The sequence below is a fragment of the Rhincodon typus genome, chromosome 18, assembly GCF_021869965.1.
Source record: "Rhincodon typus isolate 14 chromosome 18, sRhiTyp1.1, whole genome shotgun sequence".
NCBI lineage: Eukaryota > Metazoa > Chordata > Chondrichthyes > Orectolobiformes > Rhincodontidae > Rhincodon > Rhincodon typus.
Genome location: NC_063349.1, coordinates 27,055,754 through 27,077,308, shown reverse-complemented (window position 1 = coordinate 27,077,308; position 21,555 = coordinate 27,055,754). Strand labels below are relative to the sequence as shown.

General features: G+C 39.6%; 1 protein-coding gene across 2 annotated transcripts in view; it reads right to left on the bottom strand.

The window, feature by feature from the left end:
- Positions 1-1,044: 1,044 nt before the first annotated feature.
- LOC109914047 (coiled-coil domain-containing protein 91) overlaps positions 1,045-21,555 on the bottom strand; it is a 155,417-nt gene continuing 134,906 nt past the window's right edge. The window contains exon 12 of one of the 2 annotated variants that reach the window (XM_048607657.1): positions 1,045-2,258. In XM_048607657.1, coding sequence (XP_048463614.1) covers positions 2,130-2,258 — 129 coding nt within the window. In that variant the 3' untranslated portion in view covers positions 1,045-2,129. Of the gene's footprint in view, positions 2,259-15,751; positions 17,112-21,555 lie in introns of those variants that run through there. The other variant, XM_048607658.1, reaches the window with a different exon arrangement.

Genomic DNA, 21,555 nt, shown 5'->3' with positions numbered 1-21,555 from the left:
CCGCAAGAACCTACTGGACATTCACTTTCTAGGTATGTGTATTGATTTTTTTTTGACGTTACTTGTAATCGTAACTTTTCTTATTTCTTCCTTGTATGCTTGTATGCATTTGTGTTGTAAAAATATTCCCTGGGTTTGAGTGCATAAATAAACTATCATTTTGCTTTAACCAGAAAGACAGCTTGTTGTGAGTCTTTTAGAAACTGGACTTCACAAACAGAGGGCTGAGGTGGAACACAGGCTCAGTGGTTAGCACTAGTGCCTCACAGCACCAGGGACCCAGGTTCGATTCTGCCCTCAGGTGACTGTCTGTGTGGAGTTTACACATTCACCCATGTCTGCGTGGGTTTCCTCCGGGTGCTCCAGTTTCCTCCCACAGTCCAAAGATGTGCAGGTTAGGTGGATTGGCCATGCTAAATTTCCCGTAGCGTTGGGGAATGGGTCTGGTTGGGATGCTGTGTGGGTCGATGTGGACTTGTTGGGCCGAAAGGCCTGTTTCCACACTATGGGAATTCTATTTTGAAAGGGAAATAAATAAATTACAAGAAAAATAATTAAAAATCACCTACTATGAACAAAAGAGCAAGACCATAAAATAATTCAATTCACCTCCCTTTGCTTGTCTGTGCCAAATGTTTGAAGGACTTCTCCTTCATCAGTTTCAAGATGGGCTATTCAATAATCTGGTTTTGGCCTTCGACAGTGAAGGAAAGAATCTTGCAAGTGGCCTCAAAGAAAACTTCTCAGAAAGACCTTGCAATCTCTGTGAAATGGATATGCCCCCCTCTCAGTAGCTGTTTAACACAGGCACCAAGTCAAGAGAAGGTCTTGGCATGCAGCAGCAATAATGTCGGCAAAGTTAGCACACAGATAAGTAACTAATGACACTGAAGTATTCACACACAGCAAACCAGGAAACTAAAACCACTTAATATCCTTCAATTTTAAATTATAGTTTCATACAATGAAATTAAGTGATTATGAATTCATCAAGATGCAAACTAAAATAAAGATATATAACATGCAAGAAATCAAAGTAAATTCTTTTTCAAAAAGTATAATTTATTGTGAAGAAATCTGACAACCCATGAATAAGAAAATAGTTTTTAGGGCAAGAAGGGCTTAGCAACAATTCTGCAGTTAGTCTGCAATTTAAAACATGGTTAAACCCCAACCAATAAGATCCAACATTTTTATGAATTTTGTACCAAAATTAACCATGCAAAAGTGCAAAGTTTTATCATGATTGTATTGGAGGCTCCACTTGGAGAGAATAATTATATCCTATGGGTACTTAATGACATTAACTTCTGAATTTTCATGTTTTTCTACAGGTGTGGATACCTGAGGTTTCTTCCAGTTTCAAGCAACAACGATGGTGAATATGGACAGTTTCCTCGCTATTACCATTACATTACCTAAGAAAATAATTTCACTTTTCTAGCACTGCCCATTTGATCATTTCATCTAAATAAAATGTAAGTTTTGTATGTTGCGGTGTTGGATTCAATTTGAATTTAAGCCAAGAACTAAGCAATTAGAAGGGCATTCCAAGGTGGATTACAAGCTTACAAAAATCAAAATATTGAAGAGCTGAAATAAGGAATTTTTTTTTTCTAGACACAAAAGATTTTTCTCTGCAGATACACAAAACTTTCTCAAGACCAGATCGAGGTTCTTGTAATTTAATACCTCTCAATCTGGTGTAAATTACATATATGGTGAAGAAATATACACCTAGTAACAATTGCAATCAATTGTGGAGACTGAATAAACCTGGTGTTTATAAGTCTTATATTACAGTGCCCGTAAAACTAATATTTTACAATCCATATGCGTGCTAACGGTTGGTATTTTTTGTGTAAAGTTAGTGTTTATACGCCTTAAACATGACTTCCTTTATTAATTAGTGTTCAATGATCTTGCGCTGTGCAATTATGTGACGTTCTTCTTATATACAGATGAAATAATCTGGGACAGTCTGTAAAATAGTTAGTAAAAAGGAAACATTTTTAAACTGGCATGCACAATAGGGAACGGCATTTCCAAAAGTACAGAAACAAAAGTGGGTAGTGTCAGATTTATTGCTAAACTATGTTTGTTTTATTTGCTTTATGTGTTTGATCTATTTAAGGTTGCTCGCTGTCTTGTTCTGTAGCTACTGGTGTATCTTCCAGTAGAGCAGATAACTGTCTCTGTGCACACGACAGAAACAGTTCCAAACTGGCTAAGTTACGCTGACGAGCCACTTGGTCAAGCTGCAAGACAAAACATGGAAAATAAACCACTGCAGACCACACAAGAAACAAAATCTGATTCAAAACATGAACAATGATGAACAGTGTTTAAACATCAACTTGAATATATATTAGAGTTCTGCTTTTCATAAGTTCGTAAGATTATAAATATACAGTGAAAAAAGCACCATAGCTGTTGCATAAAAAGTTAACATAAAAACATCACTTATTGCTTACCTAACTGCACTCCTGAACTTTAAGGGAGAAATAAGAACACATTTATACCAGTGGCTAACTGTTTCCAAGATGCAATATTCTGCTACCTATACAAATCTGATCAAATTATGCTTCACATCCAAACACTCAGAGCAAGCAGTTAATGCTTTATGCATATGTGCTCAAATCATATATAGAATGCTGTTCTGTCACCTACCTTTATCTATTCAGTTAATTTAATCCATGAAGAATATAAGGATGCCAGATTATATGGGGTTTTGCCACTCCATCCCTTCTATTTTAGAAAAGGAGAGAGCTCTGACAGGAGTTTCTGATAAGGGCTCTTTCAGAAATGTGCAGCTATACTTCCATCTGACAGTTCTTTTGTAGTGCAGAACTCTCGGGAGAAGGCAAACCATACCTCTTTTCACAGCAGTCAGCTGCCATATTCCGAAATTTAAAGATCCAGAAACACAGATAGCCACCTTGACACCTGCTGTCAAAGTAAGTACACGAGGTACATTTATGGTTAGGGTGTCCGAAGGCGGGTTAACCACCATAGAGTTCTCAGTCTCAGACCTGCACTTGCAGTCAGAGAATTTAAATGGCACAAAAAAGGCTTCTGATGTTGTCTTTCTTTTTTTCCTCAAACAAGGTGTCCTTCTCCCCCTCCCCCTAATTCACTGTGAATGACAGGGCCATCAGCCATATCCAATGCATTTTCTGCACATCTGCTCTCATCCTATCCCCTCTGTCCCAGAAGAGGTCGAGTTTTCCTATCCTCATTTTCCACTTCCACCACCTCCAGCATAATGTCAAACACAGCTTCCCCTTCCCTTTCCTGTAGCATTTGAGGGAATTGCTCCCTCTGCAACATCCGGGTCCATTCCTCAGTCACCCTTAACACCTCGTCTCCTTCCTACAGCACTATCCCATGCAATTGGAGCTGTAACACCTGCCAATTTACCTCCTCTTCCTGCTGTCCAACATCCCAAACACACTTTTCTGGTGAAACAATAACGATCTTTTACTTCTTTCACTTTATTATACTCTATGTGTTGCATAATACTCGAGATCGGAGAATTAAACGCAGGCTGAGTGACCACTTTGCGGAACACTTCTGCTCAGTCCGCCAGCCTGACCCAATCCTTGGACTGTTTGCCATTTTAATTTATCACCATCTCCCTGCACTCATTTCCATCCTTGGCCTGCTGCAATGTTCCAAGTGAATCATCTCTCCTGATTATGCATTTAACACTGAGTTCAACAATTTCAGACCATGAATTCTGGCCTCCATTTTGACATTTTTTGCAACTCCCACAATGCACCTTTCTTCATCGAATCATACACTGCAGAAGCAGCCCTTCAGACCATTGATCTACACCGACACATGATAAACACCTGACCGTCAATCTAAGTAGCAGGAAAGTTGACGTTTCAGGTCGGGACTGAAATGTCAACTTTCCTGCTCTTCTGATGCTGCCTGACCTGCTGTGTTCCTCCAGCTCCACACTGTGTTGTCTCTGACTCCAGCGTCTGCAGTTCTTGCTATCTCTGACCCATTTACCAGCAGTTGGCCCATTGCTTTGAATGTTATGACATGCCAAGTGCTTATCCTGGTACTTTTTAGAGAATATGAGGCAACTTACCTCTCACACTCTCCCAGGCAGCACATTCCAGACCATCACCACTCTCTGGTTAAAAGAGGTTCCCTCCATCTCCCCTAAATCTCCTGCCCTTCACCTTGAACCTGTGTCCCCTTGTGACTGACACTTTCACTAAGGGGAACAGCTGCTCGTTATCCTCAGTCCAAGGCCCTCGTAACCTTATACACCTCAATCATCTATTCCCTTAGTCTTCTCTACTCCAATGAAAACAACCCAAGCGTATCCAATCTTTCCTCATAACTTATATTTCCCATCCCAGGCAGCATCTTGGTGAAACTTCTCTGCACCCACTCCAGTGCAATCACATCCTTCCTGTAATGTGGCAACCAGAACTGCACACAGTACTCCAGCCGAGGTCTCACCAAAGTTCTATACAACTCCAACATGACTTCCCTGCTTTTGTAATCTACGCCTCGATTGGTAAAGGCAAGTGTCCCATATCCCTTTTTCACCACTCTACTAACATGCCCATTCACCTTCACAGATCTATAGGACAAACATACCCTTTGTTTCACAGAACTTCCTGGTGTCATGTATTCTTTAAATACTTCCTTGTCAAACTACTCTCTCCAAAGTCTATCACCTCATACTTTTTAGGGTTAAGTTCTATCTGCCACTTATCTGCCCATTTGACCATCCAGTTTATATCTTCTTGTTGCCCAAGACACTCAACCTCACTGTTAACCATCCGGCTAATCTTTGTTATCTGCAAATTTACTAATTCAACATCCCACCCAGCCATCTACGTCATTTATATAAATGACGACACTGGGTGTAGTGGACAACGAAGAAGGTTATCTCAGAGTACAATGGGATCTAGATCAGATGGGCCAATAGCCTGAGGAGTGGTAAATGGAGTTTAATTTAGATAAATGTGAGGTGTTGCACTTTGGGAAGGCAAATCAGGGCAGGACTTACACACTTAATGGCAAAGTCCTGAGGGTTGTTGTTGAACAGGGTGACGTATGGAGTGCAGGTTCATAATTCCTTGAAACTGGAGTCACAGGTGGATAGGATAATGAAGAAGACGTTTGGTATGCTTGCCTTTATTGGTCAGTGCATTGAGTGTAGGAGTTGGGAGGTCATGTTGCAACTGTACAGGACATTGGTTCGGTCACTTTTGGAGTATTGCATGCAATTCTGGTCTCCCTGTTATAGGAAAGATGTCGTGAAACTTGAAAAAGGTTCTGAAAAGATTTACGAGGATGTTGCCAGGGTTGGAGGGTTTGAGCTGTAGGGAGAGGCTGAATAGGCTGAGGCTATTTTCTCTGGAGCATCAGAGGTGGAGGGGTAACCTTATAGAGGTTTATAAAATCATGAGGGGCATGGATATGATGACTAGTCAAGGTCTTTTCCCCGGGGTGGGTGAGTCCAAAATTGGAGGGAATAGATTTAAGGTGAGAGAGGGAAGATATAAAATACACCTAAGGGGCAACTTTATCATGCAGTAGGTGGTGCGTATATGAAATGAGCTACCAGAGGGAGTGGCAGAGGCTAGTACGATTACGACATGTAAAAGGCATCCAGATAGGTATATGAATGGGAAGGGTTTGAAGGGATATGGGTAATATGGTAATAATAATAATAATAATAAGGTACTCAATACAGATCCCTGTAAAGCAGCGTTCTGTCATCACCCTCTGTCTCCTACAATTGTGCCAATTTTGAATCCAGTTCATAAAATTACCCTGTATTCCAGTGCATTTGCCTTCTTGATAAACTTCCTAGGTGGGACCTTGTCAAAGGCCTTGCTGAAATCCATTTAAAACACATCAACTGCACTACCCTCATCTACTTATTTAAATGCTTTGTTTTCAAAGCAGCTTTTCATTATTGTGCCTGTAACACTTACTCTTGGCCAATGTTATGTTTCTAACCTACAACCGTTATTACTCCCTTTACCTTCTGTTTGAAAGAATCTTTCTTATTTAATTTCTCCTGACTTCTAACCTATCACACTTTTTATTCTACCTGTCCCCAACTTTCAATAACATAAAGTCCGTTGCATTTCTATCTCCCTTCAGTTCCAAAGATTTCAAATTGGAATTTACATGTTAACCCTATTTCTCTCTCCACCAATGCTGGCAGCTTTGCTGTAAATTACAGTAGTTTCTGTTCTTCACTTTTAACTCAGTCCAAAAAATAATTGCTTTTGTGTACATAATGAAAGATCTCAAATAACGAATCAAGTGCAACAAAACTCCTGCAAAATCTTGAAATGGAGCCATTTGCTAATGCATATACAGTAAGTGAAACAATATGGACTCAAGCAAGCTGCTGCCATTTTTAGGCTTTTAGACTGTCATTTTCCAGTAGACAAAGAGAGAGTGCTGATGAAGGGTCACTGGACTCAAAATGTTCACTGTTTTCCTTCTACAGATGCTGCCAGACCTCTTTTTCTCCAGCACACCGTGTTTTTGTTTCAGATTTCCAGCATCCACAGTTCCGTGTTTATTAAAACAGCATGTATATTCTCCACTGCAAATATAGCACTGTGATCCAGGTGTATATGCACAATTGTACGTATAATGTCATGCAGGCTCCTATGTTCTACTCTTGGAAGCTTTTAACTCAGGAGTGTCTTAAAATGCATGATGAATGTTGAGATTTGCATTTTAAAACGCTGATACCACTTTATTATATATTAAGAAACAATTATTTAAAAAAAAATTAACATTGTACCACTGTACAGAGCCTTGGTGAGACCACACCTAGAGTGTTGTGCACAAGCTTGGTTGCCTGATCTGAGGATACTGTTCTGGCTATGGAAGGAGTGCAACAAAGATTTATTACATTGATTGCTGGGATGGCAGAACTAACATATGAAGACAGACTGGATCAACAAGGATTATATTCGCTGGAATTTAGAAGAGTGGAGTGGGGGAAGTCTCATTGAATTTTGTGTTTCTATCAGAATTAGACAGGGCAAACACAGGAAGAATGTTCCTCACAATCGGGGGCGGGGGGGACGGTGTGTGTGTGTCCAGAATCAGGTGTCTCTGTCTAAGGATATGGCCTAATCCATTTAAGACTGAGACGATGAGAATTTTTTTTCATCCAGAAAGGGTGAGCCTGTGAAATTCTCTGCCACAGAAAGCTGTTGAAACCAAAACATCGAATGCTTTTAAGAAGGAGTTAGATATGGGTCTTGGAGCTAAAAGAATCAAAGGGGTATGGGAAGAAACAGAACAGAATATAGATTGGATAATCAGCCATAATCTTATTCAATGGCATTACAGGCTCGAATGGCTGAATGGCCCATTCCTATTTTCTATGATTCAAAGAGAAAAATAAAAAGTGTTGCCTTGCACAAACAGTAAAAACTTTACATAATAAAAACAGGAGTGCTGGAGAAACTCAGCATGTCCAGCAGTATCCGTGGAAAGAGAAACAGAGTTAATGTTTCAAGTTCAACATGACTCTGCTTTAGAAAAACTTTCTATACCACTTTTAAATCTGAAAACACCCAAAGGAACTTTGCATAGGTGTAACTGAAGTTACAACAGCTTCATATCATAAAAGGAGCTACTTTGCATGAGCGTGCAGTTGTCTCCACCTAGTGGCGGCATTGGCCAGAAATGATGTCAGACAAGAAAACATAGGGAAAAAATTTACTTAAGAAGGCAACGTCACGACATCAACAGGGTGACAGAACAAAGCCAACTGATCTGACCAGACAAGTAGATTAAGTATCGATAAATTTCACTTGTGCTGTAGACATTGCAAAATCCTACACAAAATCATTAGCAGTCAACTATAATGTTTTAAAATACACCTTTTCTTCGCAGTAAAATAATTCAGAGACAGCAGTAAAGGTGGCTTTCTGAGGGAACCTTATAACTACATAAATCTTTGGCAATAAGGTTGAATGTGCATATCAGGTGATACTTGGCTATGATATTCCCCATATTAAAGTAGGCTACCTGGCTATTCAGAGGAACACATCCAGAAATGGCCCCCTTGAACGTAGGTTTTGTATGAGTTTGGTTGTTCTTGAAAATTGGCTTCCTAGGAAATTTCTTTCTTCTTGGGGCATTGACTCTTTACGGCATACAATTATAGGGATGTTGGTTGCCTTCCAGTACATTAGGAAGCTGTGAATTCATATTGAAGGTGCTGGCAGGCAGTTTTATGACAGTTGCCATCACATTCTAAGCCCAAATCTTTCCCAATATCCATCCATACATGCCTCCAAGAGACACATAATGTCAAGAAGGAGCAAGATCCCTAGCACCAAATCCAGCACCTGGAATATTCCTAATCTAATGTCCTCCAGTAGTCCAGAGCAGAGACTTGGCCCCAAGGGAAGGTGTTGCATTGCTGATATGCTGAACGTCAAAATATGATGTTCAGGCTGCCACTTCTGAACAGAGTGGCACTCTACGACCTCTCTCTCATCTGCATAGTATTCCACAGAAGATGAGTGACTGTGGCTCTCCTGCAGCTTCACTGCATCATGAGGACATTTATAGCTGGAAACTCCACAGTAGAAGGCACGAAGTGAGTGAGTGCAAACTAAAAGCCTCAGATGCATCTTGCTCCAATCCATGAGATGGATGCCTGTCCCGGTGTGTAAAATAGCGTGGCTTCAGAATTGCAATGCAAATAATTGACATGCTCCAAAGTGCAGCATTGCAGCAGTAAATTGTATTCTAAGTGATATTCAGAGATGTACCATAATAATGTGGTGCGTCTGCTGCATGCCCAATGCCAACCTCTGTATTTAGAGGGTGCAGACAGTCACTGTCCATGGAGATGGTGGAGACTGCTAGTCAAGATGGAGGTCAACAGGAACAAGAAGTGAACTGGAATCACCAGATGCCTACTTTTACTTTCACGTTGAGATTTGTCGCTATCTAGTTTCTTTCCACTGCATCAGAGAATAGAACATAGCAGTTAGTCCAAGTGACACTAGAAACCAGTGAGTTATAATGGCAAAGAAACAGACCCCTCGCCATTTGGACCTTATTTTCCTTGATATCAAGAGCCTAATTTTTCCAATGTCACGCTATTTTCTCAACTAACTCACCATTATCCAAGTTGTTCAGGAGCTGGGAAAAGTTAGCATATTGCTTAACTGTAACTTGTTACAATTCAAAATGCCAAGGATTCAAAATGACGATCCAAATAGCTACTTTTTTAAAAAAAACGTAATATTACGTTTACTCATAGCAGCACAAAATTAACTTAGGAATTGGTATAGCCACAAGGACATGTTATTGCAGAAATATTAGGATGAACTGTAGATTACTGAATGGAAAATATAGTTCAATAAAATGTGGATTGTTGCACGGCAAGTCTGAATTCAGCTTCTTCAATACTCCACATTTCTCCAAGGTCTTAGGAGGGCAAATTTAAACATAATGATCCAGCATGAAGAAAGCAAAATCTGTGCATTGTCCTATAAATCTTAAATTAATTAATTAAAGCAGTAGAGAACTGCTTTACTGTAACCACAAATACCTATGATGTCCACAGGTGTATATTGATTTGAGTCAGAATCATTTTAAATAGGAAAGAGTTTGAACAGCAGTTGTCACCTTGTCTGCTTACAGGAAATATGAATATAAATTGCCTGTTAAAGGACACTTTGCGCTTAGATGGCATCTTCACTCTACCTGCAAAGGGTTAAATAATTTAAACCATAAAAATAGTTTTACTGGATTAGGTTGAAATTTAATTCCATAGAAGTTGCAATGAACATGTTACAGACATTTTGGATTAGTGATGCTGATTTAACAGAAGAGAATTACTACAATTATCCTTTAATTAAAAGAACTCCGTAGTGTTTTAACATAAAGATAAAAACTTGCATAATTATCTGGTAAGCAAAAATTTGAAATCAAACACGTTTATGCGAGTAATAACGGTACGAAAGATGTCTGGCACCTTGAAATAGTTTTTGAAAGTATTGAGGAAACATGAAGTTCTCAAATACCTTTACAGCAGTTGGAGAACAGAGCTTGCCAGATTTCTATGTGGACTTGCAACAAATGCAGGTTGTCAGACTTCTATATAACTTCATCAGTCATTTAATGTGATATTTGTGGATACTTTCCCAATGCTCTAAAGAGTTGTTCATTTTTACTGAATGATCTCATTTTTTCCTGCAAACATTTAGCGTTTCATTTCTTTGCAGACATTTAGAATATCCAAAAGATCTCTTAGCATTGGCACTAAATTATTCTGTCGTTAGTCTTTCAGCAGGTATAGTAATGCCATATTGCTCAATTTTCAAACTTCATTCTCCTCTTTCCTCCCCTAGCTCAAACTGTAAAGCCAGTTTGCAACATATGTTACTTCATTGTAATTGTTGCACGCCATGGGACTATTATGGTTGTGATGGCGATTTATGTCTGGGGTCACTTTATTAATGCAGAGGTCAGTGAGCCAATTGATTAAGAAAGGACTTGAAGCCTAGAAAATTTCCAGCTGAATGGGAGACATTATCAGTCATGATGTTTACAACTCCTTTGCTACTCATTAATGAAGTGGTATCAATTGTCAGCATTCAGTCTCCAGAGAACAGTTAAAGAAAACCAGCTGCTGGGTCCAGCAGGCCAAGTTAAACAGGGAATCAGCCATTGATGAGACAAGCAATCAGGAATTTTGAGCCATATTTTCCAATCTACAAATAAGCCACTAGAAACCAAAACAATAACTAATTCTTAGGATTTTACGCATGTTAAAATACAGTCATTATCAAGTACTCAAAGCATGTGGACGACCAGATACAACAGTGAGATTGACTTAATCATGTGGAACATGGATTCAATTTGCCTGTAAGGGCAGCTATTGTCAGCTAGTCCATGAGGCCACCACTGGTGAAGATGTGAGGTATACCACTCCTGTCCAGTTGAAAAGCAGTTGAGAACCGGCCCAAATACAATGTTAGATCTTGGTCAACAATCTGTAGGATCAGAGATGCCACGCTGATTTACAGAGTTCAAAGAAAGTTAAAGTTGTTGGAAAAGATTGAGCACTCACTAGGTGTTGCCTGAAGTGTTTGATAGCGAGGTGATTTGGGGGTTTTACTTTTCTAGCAGTTTTCAGTAAATAGCTATGATAGGTTAGTGACTGGTTGGGGACACTGTCTAAGTGCATTGGACAAACATCATCTTTGAGAATTTGACAATTTGGGTAATGTTCACTGTAAGCACTGGAATCTAAGTGAAAGAACAGAATCTTTGTGATATTTGGTTTAAGACAGTGTGGCATAGTGCCCAGCAGAGGGGATGCAACTGGTGTTATTCTTCACTGCTTGCAATGTAGAGATGGTCAAATTCATTGGCTATGTGGCAATGCTCAAAAGACACAGGAGCAGCAGACAAATCCATCCACAAAATGCCTGAAAAAATTTGATCACAGGTGGCTGGACGTTGAAAGACAAGACTTTCTTAAAAGCTCCTTCTCTCCCATGCTCAGTAGCAAGCCCATCAGCAGCAATCACAGGACAAAGCCAGCCCTTGACTGAAGGAACAGTGAGAAGGCACATGGCAACAGTGAGGGGTTACAGAGCTCAAAAGGCCTGAGTTGGTGAGATCAGAGAAAAGGGCCAGGGTCTGAGCCAGAGAAGTGGGGCCAGAGATGAAGGAGCCCAAGTTACCAAGCTGATTAGGCAAAGTGAGAGAGAGAATCTGCAGGGGTGTGGGAGAGAGAGACATACACAATGAGGAGGCTGCAGAGTTCAGGGGAAGAGACAACAGGAGGTCGCAGTGGTGGTGGTGGGGGGGGGGGGGGGGAAGACAGAGAGAGAAAGGCGGCAAGGGGGGGGGGGGAAAACAAACCAGGCAGCTGCAGAGGTGGAGTTAAAGAACAGATTGAGTGTAAAAGTCGGAATGGTGGGGAAAAGACAGAGAGGGGAGGTTTCAGGAATTGGGGATTAGCTAAAGGTGGGGTTTCAGATATTTGTGGGTGTAGAGACAGAGTAGAGGAAGCTACAAGGGTAAGGAGGCAAAAGGTGGACGGAAGAGGCTTCAAGGGCGGGGCGGAAGAGAGGAAGAAACTGCAGGGATTGGAGGGCATGATGGCAGAGGGAGAAGGTGACTGTATACATTAAGGGAAAGAGAGGAGTCAATAGGAACCAAAGGAAGTGAGAAGGGGAGATTGCAGGGGTGGTGCGATGACAAACAGCAGCAGAGTAGAGAATGGAAATGAGAAAGGTGGAGGTTTCAGGACTGGGAGATGGAGGCTAAAAGGCAGCTTAGAAAGGAAGGCTGCAAGAGGGAGAGAGGAGGTGGTTGCAACTGGGGGTGTGAGAAGTGAGAGGAAGTGTTCCTACAAGAGACAGTACAGATAGAGAGGCATGAGGAGACGGGGGGAGGACGCAGTGTGGAGGTGTGAGGAGAGTGGGGCTGCAAAATAATGCTAACAGTTTTAAATCTGTCAACAAACAAAATATTCAGCAAACGAGAAATGAGGAAAACTGGAAATGACTTATGTAATGAATTATCTGCAAATTAATGCTTTCCTTGTGTGCTGTGGCTTCAAGTTTTATAGACAGTTGGCAATTGTTGAGGATACTAATGAATTCTTCTAATCCTGCTTCTGTGTTTTGTCCATGCTTTGGAAACTTCAACCAGTTTATGTATTAAAAACACATTACCCAGGCACTCTTGATGGTGAGACACAGAGAGATACAGAATTCAGTTTGTGATGAAACTCAATTTTATTAACAAAATATTTTTCATTAAAAACAACAAGTGGGCATTTCCAAACACCCACAATAACTATTCTTTATTTCACTCTATCCATTTGAAAAAGGATATTACTCGCCATGTTCCATGTGTTTGAGCTGGGCCGTTAGAATCTCCTTCCTCTTCAATACAGGGGTGGTTCTCTTCCACGAACATGTGTCTCATGGGTCGGGGGGATATCCACACTCTCTCAGGTAGATGGAGCTCTGCTGCTGGGACAGGTCAATTGTTCACCTAGTCTTGACTGCGTCTTCACTGAGGGTGACATTCAGATGTGTGTTCTTACACTATCTTGCACCACACCTTCCAGATTGCTCTGTGGCCTTTGGCCAATGGGATCATGAACTGGGTTCAAGTCATCCAATAGGGTCACGTCAATACCCTTCACTGTCACCATTCTGGGAAGTGTTAAGTGCACACACTTAGGCAGTTAAGATGCCAGAACAGCTGATTGACACTTCTCTAAAACACATCGGCCGGTTGTAACTGGTTGTCCTTGAACCTTTGTAACTCTTTAATCTTGGTTATCTCTGTGCTGATAGCTGCTGGCTGCTGTGTAATTTAGTTTGACTAATTTTCTGTCAGGCTTGTTTTCCTGGCTGTGGGTCAATTTAGAATGTCCAATCTTGGGCCCAAGATCATTTGACTACATATGCAAGTCTAAATAGCCTCTAAATTGACACATGCACGTGTTATTGCTATGTGACTGTATCACTGAATAAGTAAATTGGCAAATATGAAAAAGTAGCTGGTTAATGAAAAAATGTAGCCCTCAAGAAAACTCAATAGTAACCCTCAGTGCATGAGGGGGCAGTTTGGAGCAAGAAATGAATGTATGTTCCCAATTCTGAAAAATGTGAGGGGGAAGATAAAAGGTGAGGGGTTTTGGGAGCAAAATAAGCTGAATCATTGGGGATAATGATTTCTTTTGATGTTCCTACTCTGCTGTAAGTTTCCTTTCTAAAGTGGACAAGTCATTCACTTGAATAGTTTAAAAATTCATCAGTGTTTTTAATATCTAATTGCAGGCTGGGGAAGGACTATACTACAGTAGAATCAATTTCTGAGGAAGCCACTTATTTGGCATTTCTACCATCTGATTCAAAGTGCACTTAAACTTCAGGCTCACAACAGTAATTCAAGCAACCAATGTATTTTTGCCAAATTGTATGCCAGCAGCAGCATACAATTGCTAACAAGGAAGGCAAAACTTGTTTTGTCCAAAATGAAGGGAGTTATGGCAACTGCTTGGTCTTTGTTACTGCTTCTGTGATGTCACCATCCAGTCCTAGATGAGCTGGTTTTTTTCTAATTAAGCATTCGATCCCAAAACCAAACTCTGCTCCATAGCTTATAATTCATTTTCCTTCTCTGGCCATGGACTTGGGTTGAAACAACTGTTCACGAACTCAATAATTGACCCATAGTTGAGTGTTGACAGAACTTCCTCTCCATCACTATGATCATCTCCTTCGTCCATGCATCATCACCCATCAATTACTGAAGAGTTCATTCTTGCCTTTGTTAACTTCAGCTTCAACTACCCCAATGTTGCTGTGATCAGATCTGACATTGGACAATACATCAATAATGCTCCAGACATACCTAAAACTGCAATCTGTGCATTTGAAAAAAAGAGAAGGTAGTTGTACCAGAGAATAGCTATCTGGATACAAAACTGACTAAGGAATAGAAAACAAAGTGTAGTGAATGGCTGTCTGTCAGACCAGAGTGAGGTACATAGTGGTGCTACTCCAGGGATTGGTGCTAGGGTCATTACTGCTCTTGGGAAGTATTTATCATTTAAATGTGAAGTTACAGGGCATAATTTAAAAGTTGTGGCTAAAAGTAAAGACAAGAATGAAGTAAAGGTAAAGTCACCACGTTCCTACCAGAACATAGGGCTGCTCTCCCCTTAGAGACAGACATGACTGATGGTGGTTCAACCTGAGGGTTGCGATGCCTCAGGCAAGTGGGGAGGTTGACAAAGTAACCTCACTTGGTGCAGGAACTGAACCCATGCTTTTGGCATCATTCTACCTTGCAAACCAGCTATCCAGCCAACTGAGCTAACCGCCACAATAATAGGCTTCAAATGACATAGAAAGGTTAGTGGAATGGGCAACACATTCAATCCAGAAAAGTGAGACATAACAGAGTTTGCTGAGATGAGAGAACAGATAGTACAAGTTAAACAGAACAATGTTAAGGAGTTTTAATAACAGAGAGAAGACCTGTGCATTGTTTTGAATCAAACCAACTCCCCTTAAACATATCAAGGAGATTGCCCAGACCCAAACTTTCATCTTATGTAAAGGGAGGTATAAAGTGCTATGTTCCAGATGTGATTTGATAGTCAAGCTACTAGGCTTTAAGCAAAACACATTTTACTCTCACACCATAGCTAAAATAGAAACAAAAAATGAATTGGCATAACTTTAACTATTGAAATACTTAACGATAAAATGTTATTTAACTACTACTCATCAACCGTTCCAATATAGCAGCATTCCATGAACATCTTTGGTAAAGGTAAATTCAGCAAAACAGATTTCCCTCACTTGTTATCTTTTCCAGTCCCCTGGAAGGAATCCCAACAGAATGAATCTACCACCAGAGAGAGACCTCAAGGTTTTTTGTAGCAGCATCTTCAACTCCAAAAACCCCAACTTCAACATCTGAAAGGAAAACTAAAACCCTGGATCTGTGTGAGCCTGAATCCACCCACTCATGCTTCATTTGTCTGCTTAAAATAAAACCTAAAGCTACATATTCTGCTTTCCATGGAGCAGACACATTGTCACCAGGTTTACAACACACCTCTTCAAGAGAAACAGTTCATAACAAATCCCTCTTAAAGGCACATCTTGTCACAGCGTAGAGACTAACAACTTCTCAGAAAAAAGACATACAAGTGATCTAGTGACCAAACACATGTATCATGCAACAAAATTTAATACATATAAGGTTTCTACTGTAAGCAAACCAAAATTCACATTGACTTAATATTGCTTAGTAGGCAAGCAATGCACCAAACTATATTCCCTAATAATTGTTAACACAACTGAAAACCCTAAGGCACACTATATATTATGCTACCGTCTTACGAAAGTCAGGTGGTCATAACACGGCTCATGAAGCAAATGGGTTCCTTCGCTTTATAAATAGTGGTAGAATACAAATGAAACTACATGGAACACTAGTTTGGCTTTAGTATTAACAAATGTCCAATTCTGGGCACATAAATTTCTTCTGTAAACCCTCAAAAATTTTATCAGAATAGCTCCAGGAATGGGTGATTTCAATTATGTGAATAGACTTTAAAAACTGTTTTTTTTCCCTCTGAACAGATGTGCTCACTGACAATCACTAGGTTTTGCCAGATTCACACTGCTCCTGACATCATAATAGCCTTGGTCCAAACATGGTCAAGAGCTGAACACCAGCTGAATGCCCTTGACATCAAAGCTGATTTTAACCCATTGTGACACTGAGGAGCCGTAACAAAACTGGAGGGTTAATGAAAATCACAGAGAAAAACTCTCCACTGTTGGAGTCACACTTGATACAAAGGAAGATGATAGTGACGGTTAGAGGTCAATCATTCAATTCCTGGAGTTCCTCAGGGTAGTGCCCTTGGCCCAACTATTTCAGTTGTTTCATCAATAACTTTCCTTCTAGATATTTTCTAATCAAACTGTTTGGCGATGTTATTACATACCTTTGGAACAGGTTGGACTTGAAACCAGGTTTTCTGGCTCAGAGGTAGGGCAACTACAACTGCACCACAAGAGTCCCAATGACTTTCCTTTTATCATAAGGTCAGAGGTGAAGATTTCACTGATTGCACAATGTTCAGCTCTGTTCAAAACTTCTCCGATAATGAGGCACTTCAAGTTCATAGGCAGCAAGATCTGGACAACATTCAGACTTCAAACGATAAGTGGCACATAATATTTGTGTCACACAAATGTCAGACAAATGACCATCCAACAAGAGAAAATCTAATCATCTTCCCTTAACATTCAATAGTATTATCATTCCTGAATACCCCATTGTAAATATCCTTGGGTTAACATGTAATGTACTATTCTTTGCTTGGCTGCTACTGCAAAGGAAGTCTAAAGATTTCATGTAACAAACATTAAATCATGTTGAAAATAGCATATAGCTGCTGCATATTATTTCATCTTCAGTGAAACTGAGTTTGCCTGCTGTGTATCGGGGAGAAATTGTAGAGGCTCCAAGGTCCTGGATTCAGAAGTTTCATCCATTTCTACCGGATTCCATTTTCACTGGTAGGGAAAAAGGAGCAGGGCATCAATAACACAACAGAAACCTAAACTCAGCAGGGCCTTAGTTCTCTCAGGCTTTATCCCAGTTATTTATTCATATTTTAGTTCCTCACATATCACTGGCAACCCTCACAACTCATCCCCAAGCCCATCCATGCCAGCCAACCATTCCCAATGACACCTCATACATTCCATGCCAACCCATGGCCCCTACCCACTCCTTATGACCCCTCATACTCTCAATATCAACACAACCCAACTCAGCTTTAAGTTCAGACAGACCCCACTTTCACTGTGGTAAGTACCTTAACATACAGTGCGTAAATTACGATTATTTTTTAAGAGTAGATGCAAATATTCTTGAAGGGTGGAAGTAGTATGTTAACTCTCAAACCCTCGGCCCTTTAAAAATTGCTAACTTGGGGTTTAAAAAAAAGTCGAGCATTTACATTAGATATTTGTTGACATTATCCCAAGATCTATCATTACACCATTCTTAATACATGGCTGCTTTTCGCAACCTATAATTATCCCAGCAGGGTGTCTTTGTCCACCAGTTGATTGACAGCTTAGATGTTGTTAAAGAATTAGCAGTCTTTTGAGGTGCGGTTATGAATACAGGTTTGTTTGTTTATTAATAAGGAATGAAAGTACTGGAAGGGAATTGAACAATTTGATGGATTTTCAAGAATGGGAGTGTAGCAGATAAAAAAATGCTGTTATAGATATTTAGAACTTAATTTTATTTCATTTGAATATGATTCCTGACATCTGTCCATGTTGGATGTTGAATGCTGGGTGACAGGCTTGGATGGTTTAGGAGCAAAGGGTAGAAGGCATTGTGTTAGGTTAGCATCAGGAGCTATAAAGGACCCAGGGGTTGGCTGGCATTGAGGGAATGATATAATTTGAAGTGGGTGGGTTGGCATGAGTTGGCATGGATGGGGTTTGAGGAATGGGTTGGGTGAGATGGGAGCAAAGGATAAGTGCCTAAAATATGAACAAATAACTGAAACACTGGCCCAGAGAATCGAGGCAGGTCTTTTAAACCGCTTTCTCAGCAATCAGCAGTGTCTGTGGCTCCCTTTGATCTGTTTCCAGAGGTGGTGAGACTTCAAGCTGTATCTGTCCTCCCCTCCCCTCAGAATGAAGATCCTGCCAGTCACAGGAGTTTTTCCTTAGTCAGGTGCGACAAGCTAGGTAATTTCCCCATTGGTGATATCTACCTCAGAATCGAAAAGCCAGGCTTAAGTGTTGAAACAGAGGGTGTGCTATTTTGTTTGCTGAATGTCTACTGTTGGTGCTATGCTATTTAAGTTGTTGTGCACTCTCTTTAACCTTTTCACTTAAAAGGAGAAACTTGCTTACTGCCTTTGGTTTTTGGTAATTTGGTTTTCTTTCCATTTTTACTAAGCTGGTGTTTTCCTGCATTCCTAGATCCAGTTGGGACACAGCATGGTTCCTTCCATGATTGGCACATTTTCTTCACTTGTTTCCAGAATTCAGTCATGTATGTTTGAATAGTGTCTCTTACAGTTTGTTATGATTTCCTTTGCTTCTAACAAAACCAGTTATTTTAATTCTCAGAAAAAAATATCAGGAGTGGGAGATTCATCAACAGGGTCTATGAAAAAAAACCTTTTAAAAAAATTGACTTCTAACCAAAAAAACTTTGTTGATGGGTAAGTTTTGATTACACAACTTGAGGGGACAGGCAGACAGAATTTGTACATTTGTTGAGGTGAGGAATTAAAAGTAACCCTGTGAAGGATAGCAATATAGCATGTTTTGACAGAATATTTCCATTTGTGAAGCTTTTCAATTTTCTCTGAAACACAAACTCACCCTGGCACCATCATCCAAGCATTTGTGCTTATTTCCCTAATCCAGCGTTTTAGGTCCCCATAATCTAGTATTCCCAAAATAAATCATACGTATTTAGTTTGAAACAAACCAGTTAAAAACAATTATAGAAATTAGGAGAAAAAAAGGGATTAACAAAAGTAACTATGGCTGTCGAGGTGTCATTTACTGATTTATTTATGGCAACTAAACACACTATGATGATTTTGCTAACACTGAAGAACATTAGATGCTCAATACCTTTCCAAGGCACTAATTTATCATCTACATCAAGTAATTATGGATCAAACCATAGACTGGTGCCTGTCAATGCTGGTCATGAATTGGTCACAAGAATACAGACAAAAATGGTCAGGAAAACTTACCACGTGATTTTGTTTTCCTCTAGAGGGGAGACAGTTGCATTTTTCAAAGTGATTAGTAACCTGGCAAGCAAATAATGAATCCTATGCAGTGAGATTATGTGGCACTGCATGCACTTCAGATCTGCAGTAATTCCCATTTTAGTTTTTGGCTGTTTGTGGAAAATTTGCCCTGAGTTTTGTTATTTATTTCTAAAGTGATAGGGAGTTATTGTCTTTGGCATCAAGGCAATATTTCACTGAGTAAAGTATTAAAGAATCTAAACAGAATTGAAGTTAATGGGAATCAAGGCGAAAAGCTCTCTGCTTCCGAAGTTATGTTCAGCACAAATGAAGATGACTGTGCTTGTTGGAAGCCAATAATCTTAGATATCACTGCAGGAATTTGGCTGGGTAGTTCTATTTTTACCAGTTTCAAATTTCTTCCCTCAAAAACAAGGTGAGAAGAGGGGATGTTTGCTGATGATAACACCAGGCAGTTCCATTTACAATTTCTCAATAACGAAGCAGTCACCTGCGTGGCAACAAGGCCTGAACAACATCAAGCATGAGCTGACATATGGAAGTAATGTTTCAGCTCAAAAGTGCCAGCTAATGATTATTTCTAACTACCATAAGTCTAATCAATTCCATTCGACCTCAGTGTCAATCCTGAAGCTTCACCATCAACATCCTAGGGGTCACAATTAACCAGAAACCTAACTAGATAAGCCACATAAATACTGTGGCTAGAAGAGAAGATTACAGTCTGGATATCTGGTAACAAATAATTCACTTATGAACTCCCAAGAGCCTCTCCACCATCCAACTGCACAGCAGATGTACTGGCAGCGTGAAGAGCACATTGGTTCAAGATGGTAGCTTATCATGATCTTCAAGGACAATTAGAGTTGCCATAAAAATGGTCTTGCCAACAATGTACACATCCCATGAACAAATAAAAACAACAGCATATTCAGTGAAACTCTTGAATCTCCAACTAATTATTTCTATACTTTGCATTACGGTGTTGCACAAAACCATATTGATATCAGAAAAATACAGAAAAACACTTGGTATACATGTAGCCAAAACCAAAATAAATCAAAATATTCTCAACAGGTTGTTTCTATCTCAGTTTTTTTTTGCTTATATATTTCCAAAGTTACTGAAAATGTCATAAAAATGAGAAAAGATCTTTTACACAATCATAGATCCTCACTCTAGAACTGAGCAGATCATTTCAAATCTTCGTGTTTTTGCAATGATTTGACTTTAGTTGAAAAAGCAACTTGTCCAATATCTTCTTCAATGCTTCAACTTAAATATTCTTTACAGCCAATGATGGGAGCTTAATTCATATAAATACAAAACCCAAAAGTTTTCAGCTCATCCAAGCTACTAAACATCTAAATTACACTTCCCTGTATGATGTCTTAGATAAGCCCGCTGTCTAAAATTGCTGTTGTCATACATATATATTTAAAATAAATACATACATTTGGGAAAATATTGCACCCAAAATGAATCTAGCAAGATTTGTAACTAAAATACTAATGTCAAATGAATCAATAAAATCCTCTCAAAGCTGCAAGAATATCTATTGCACTCAATCAGAAAAATAATAGGCTAGAATTTCTTTGAAAAGATATGAGCTATGCATCATGTGCTGTATCAATTACAGTGATTTAATTTTACCAAATATTTTTACAATGCATGATGAAAATCCTATTCAAAGTCTCCCAGTAGCAACAGAAATTTGGTAATCAAAGAAATTAAGAAAATAATTTATAGGGAACTTTTTGCAAAGTAGCTGAGTTATATTAAAAAGGATTTGGTGGTGACTTAATTTTTTTTGATGATTTGAAATATAATCTACACACGCCAATAAAAAGAAAGGTTAAGACTTAAAAGCTGTTATTTCTTTGTAACCTAAAGGAAAAGAAAACTGTTTTGAGAACACTGAAATTAATACCCTCATTTTACAACTTTAAAAAGAAATCGACTTGCGTGTTGGTGGTAGATTCCGGTGTTCAGATTCCCACTAAATTTACTCCTGGGAAAGTATAAACACTGCTTCTTCAAGAATATTATTCACCTCCCACTGATGCCCTAGTTTACTGCAGAATTCTGGCAGTGAACTCTGTAGTTTACGCTCTACATAATGGTAGCTGCAGGTAGGTCAGCCAATACAGGTGTGAATGTCAGGTGAGGAAATGAATGGACTCAGTTATGATATC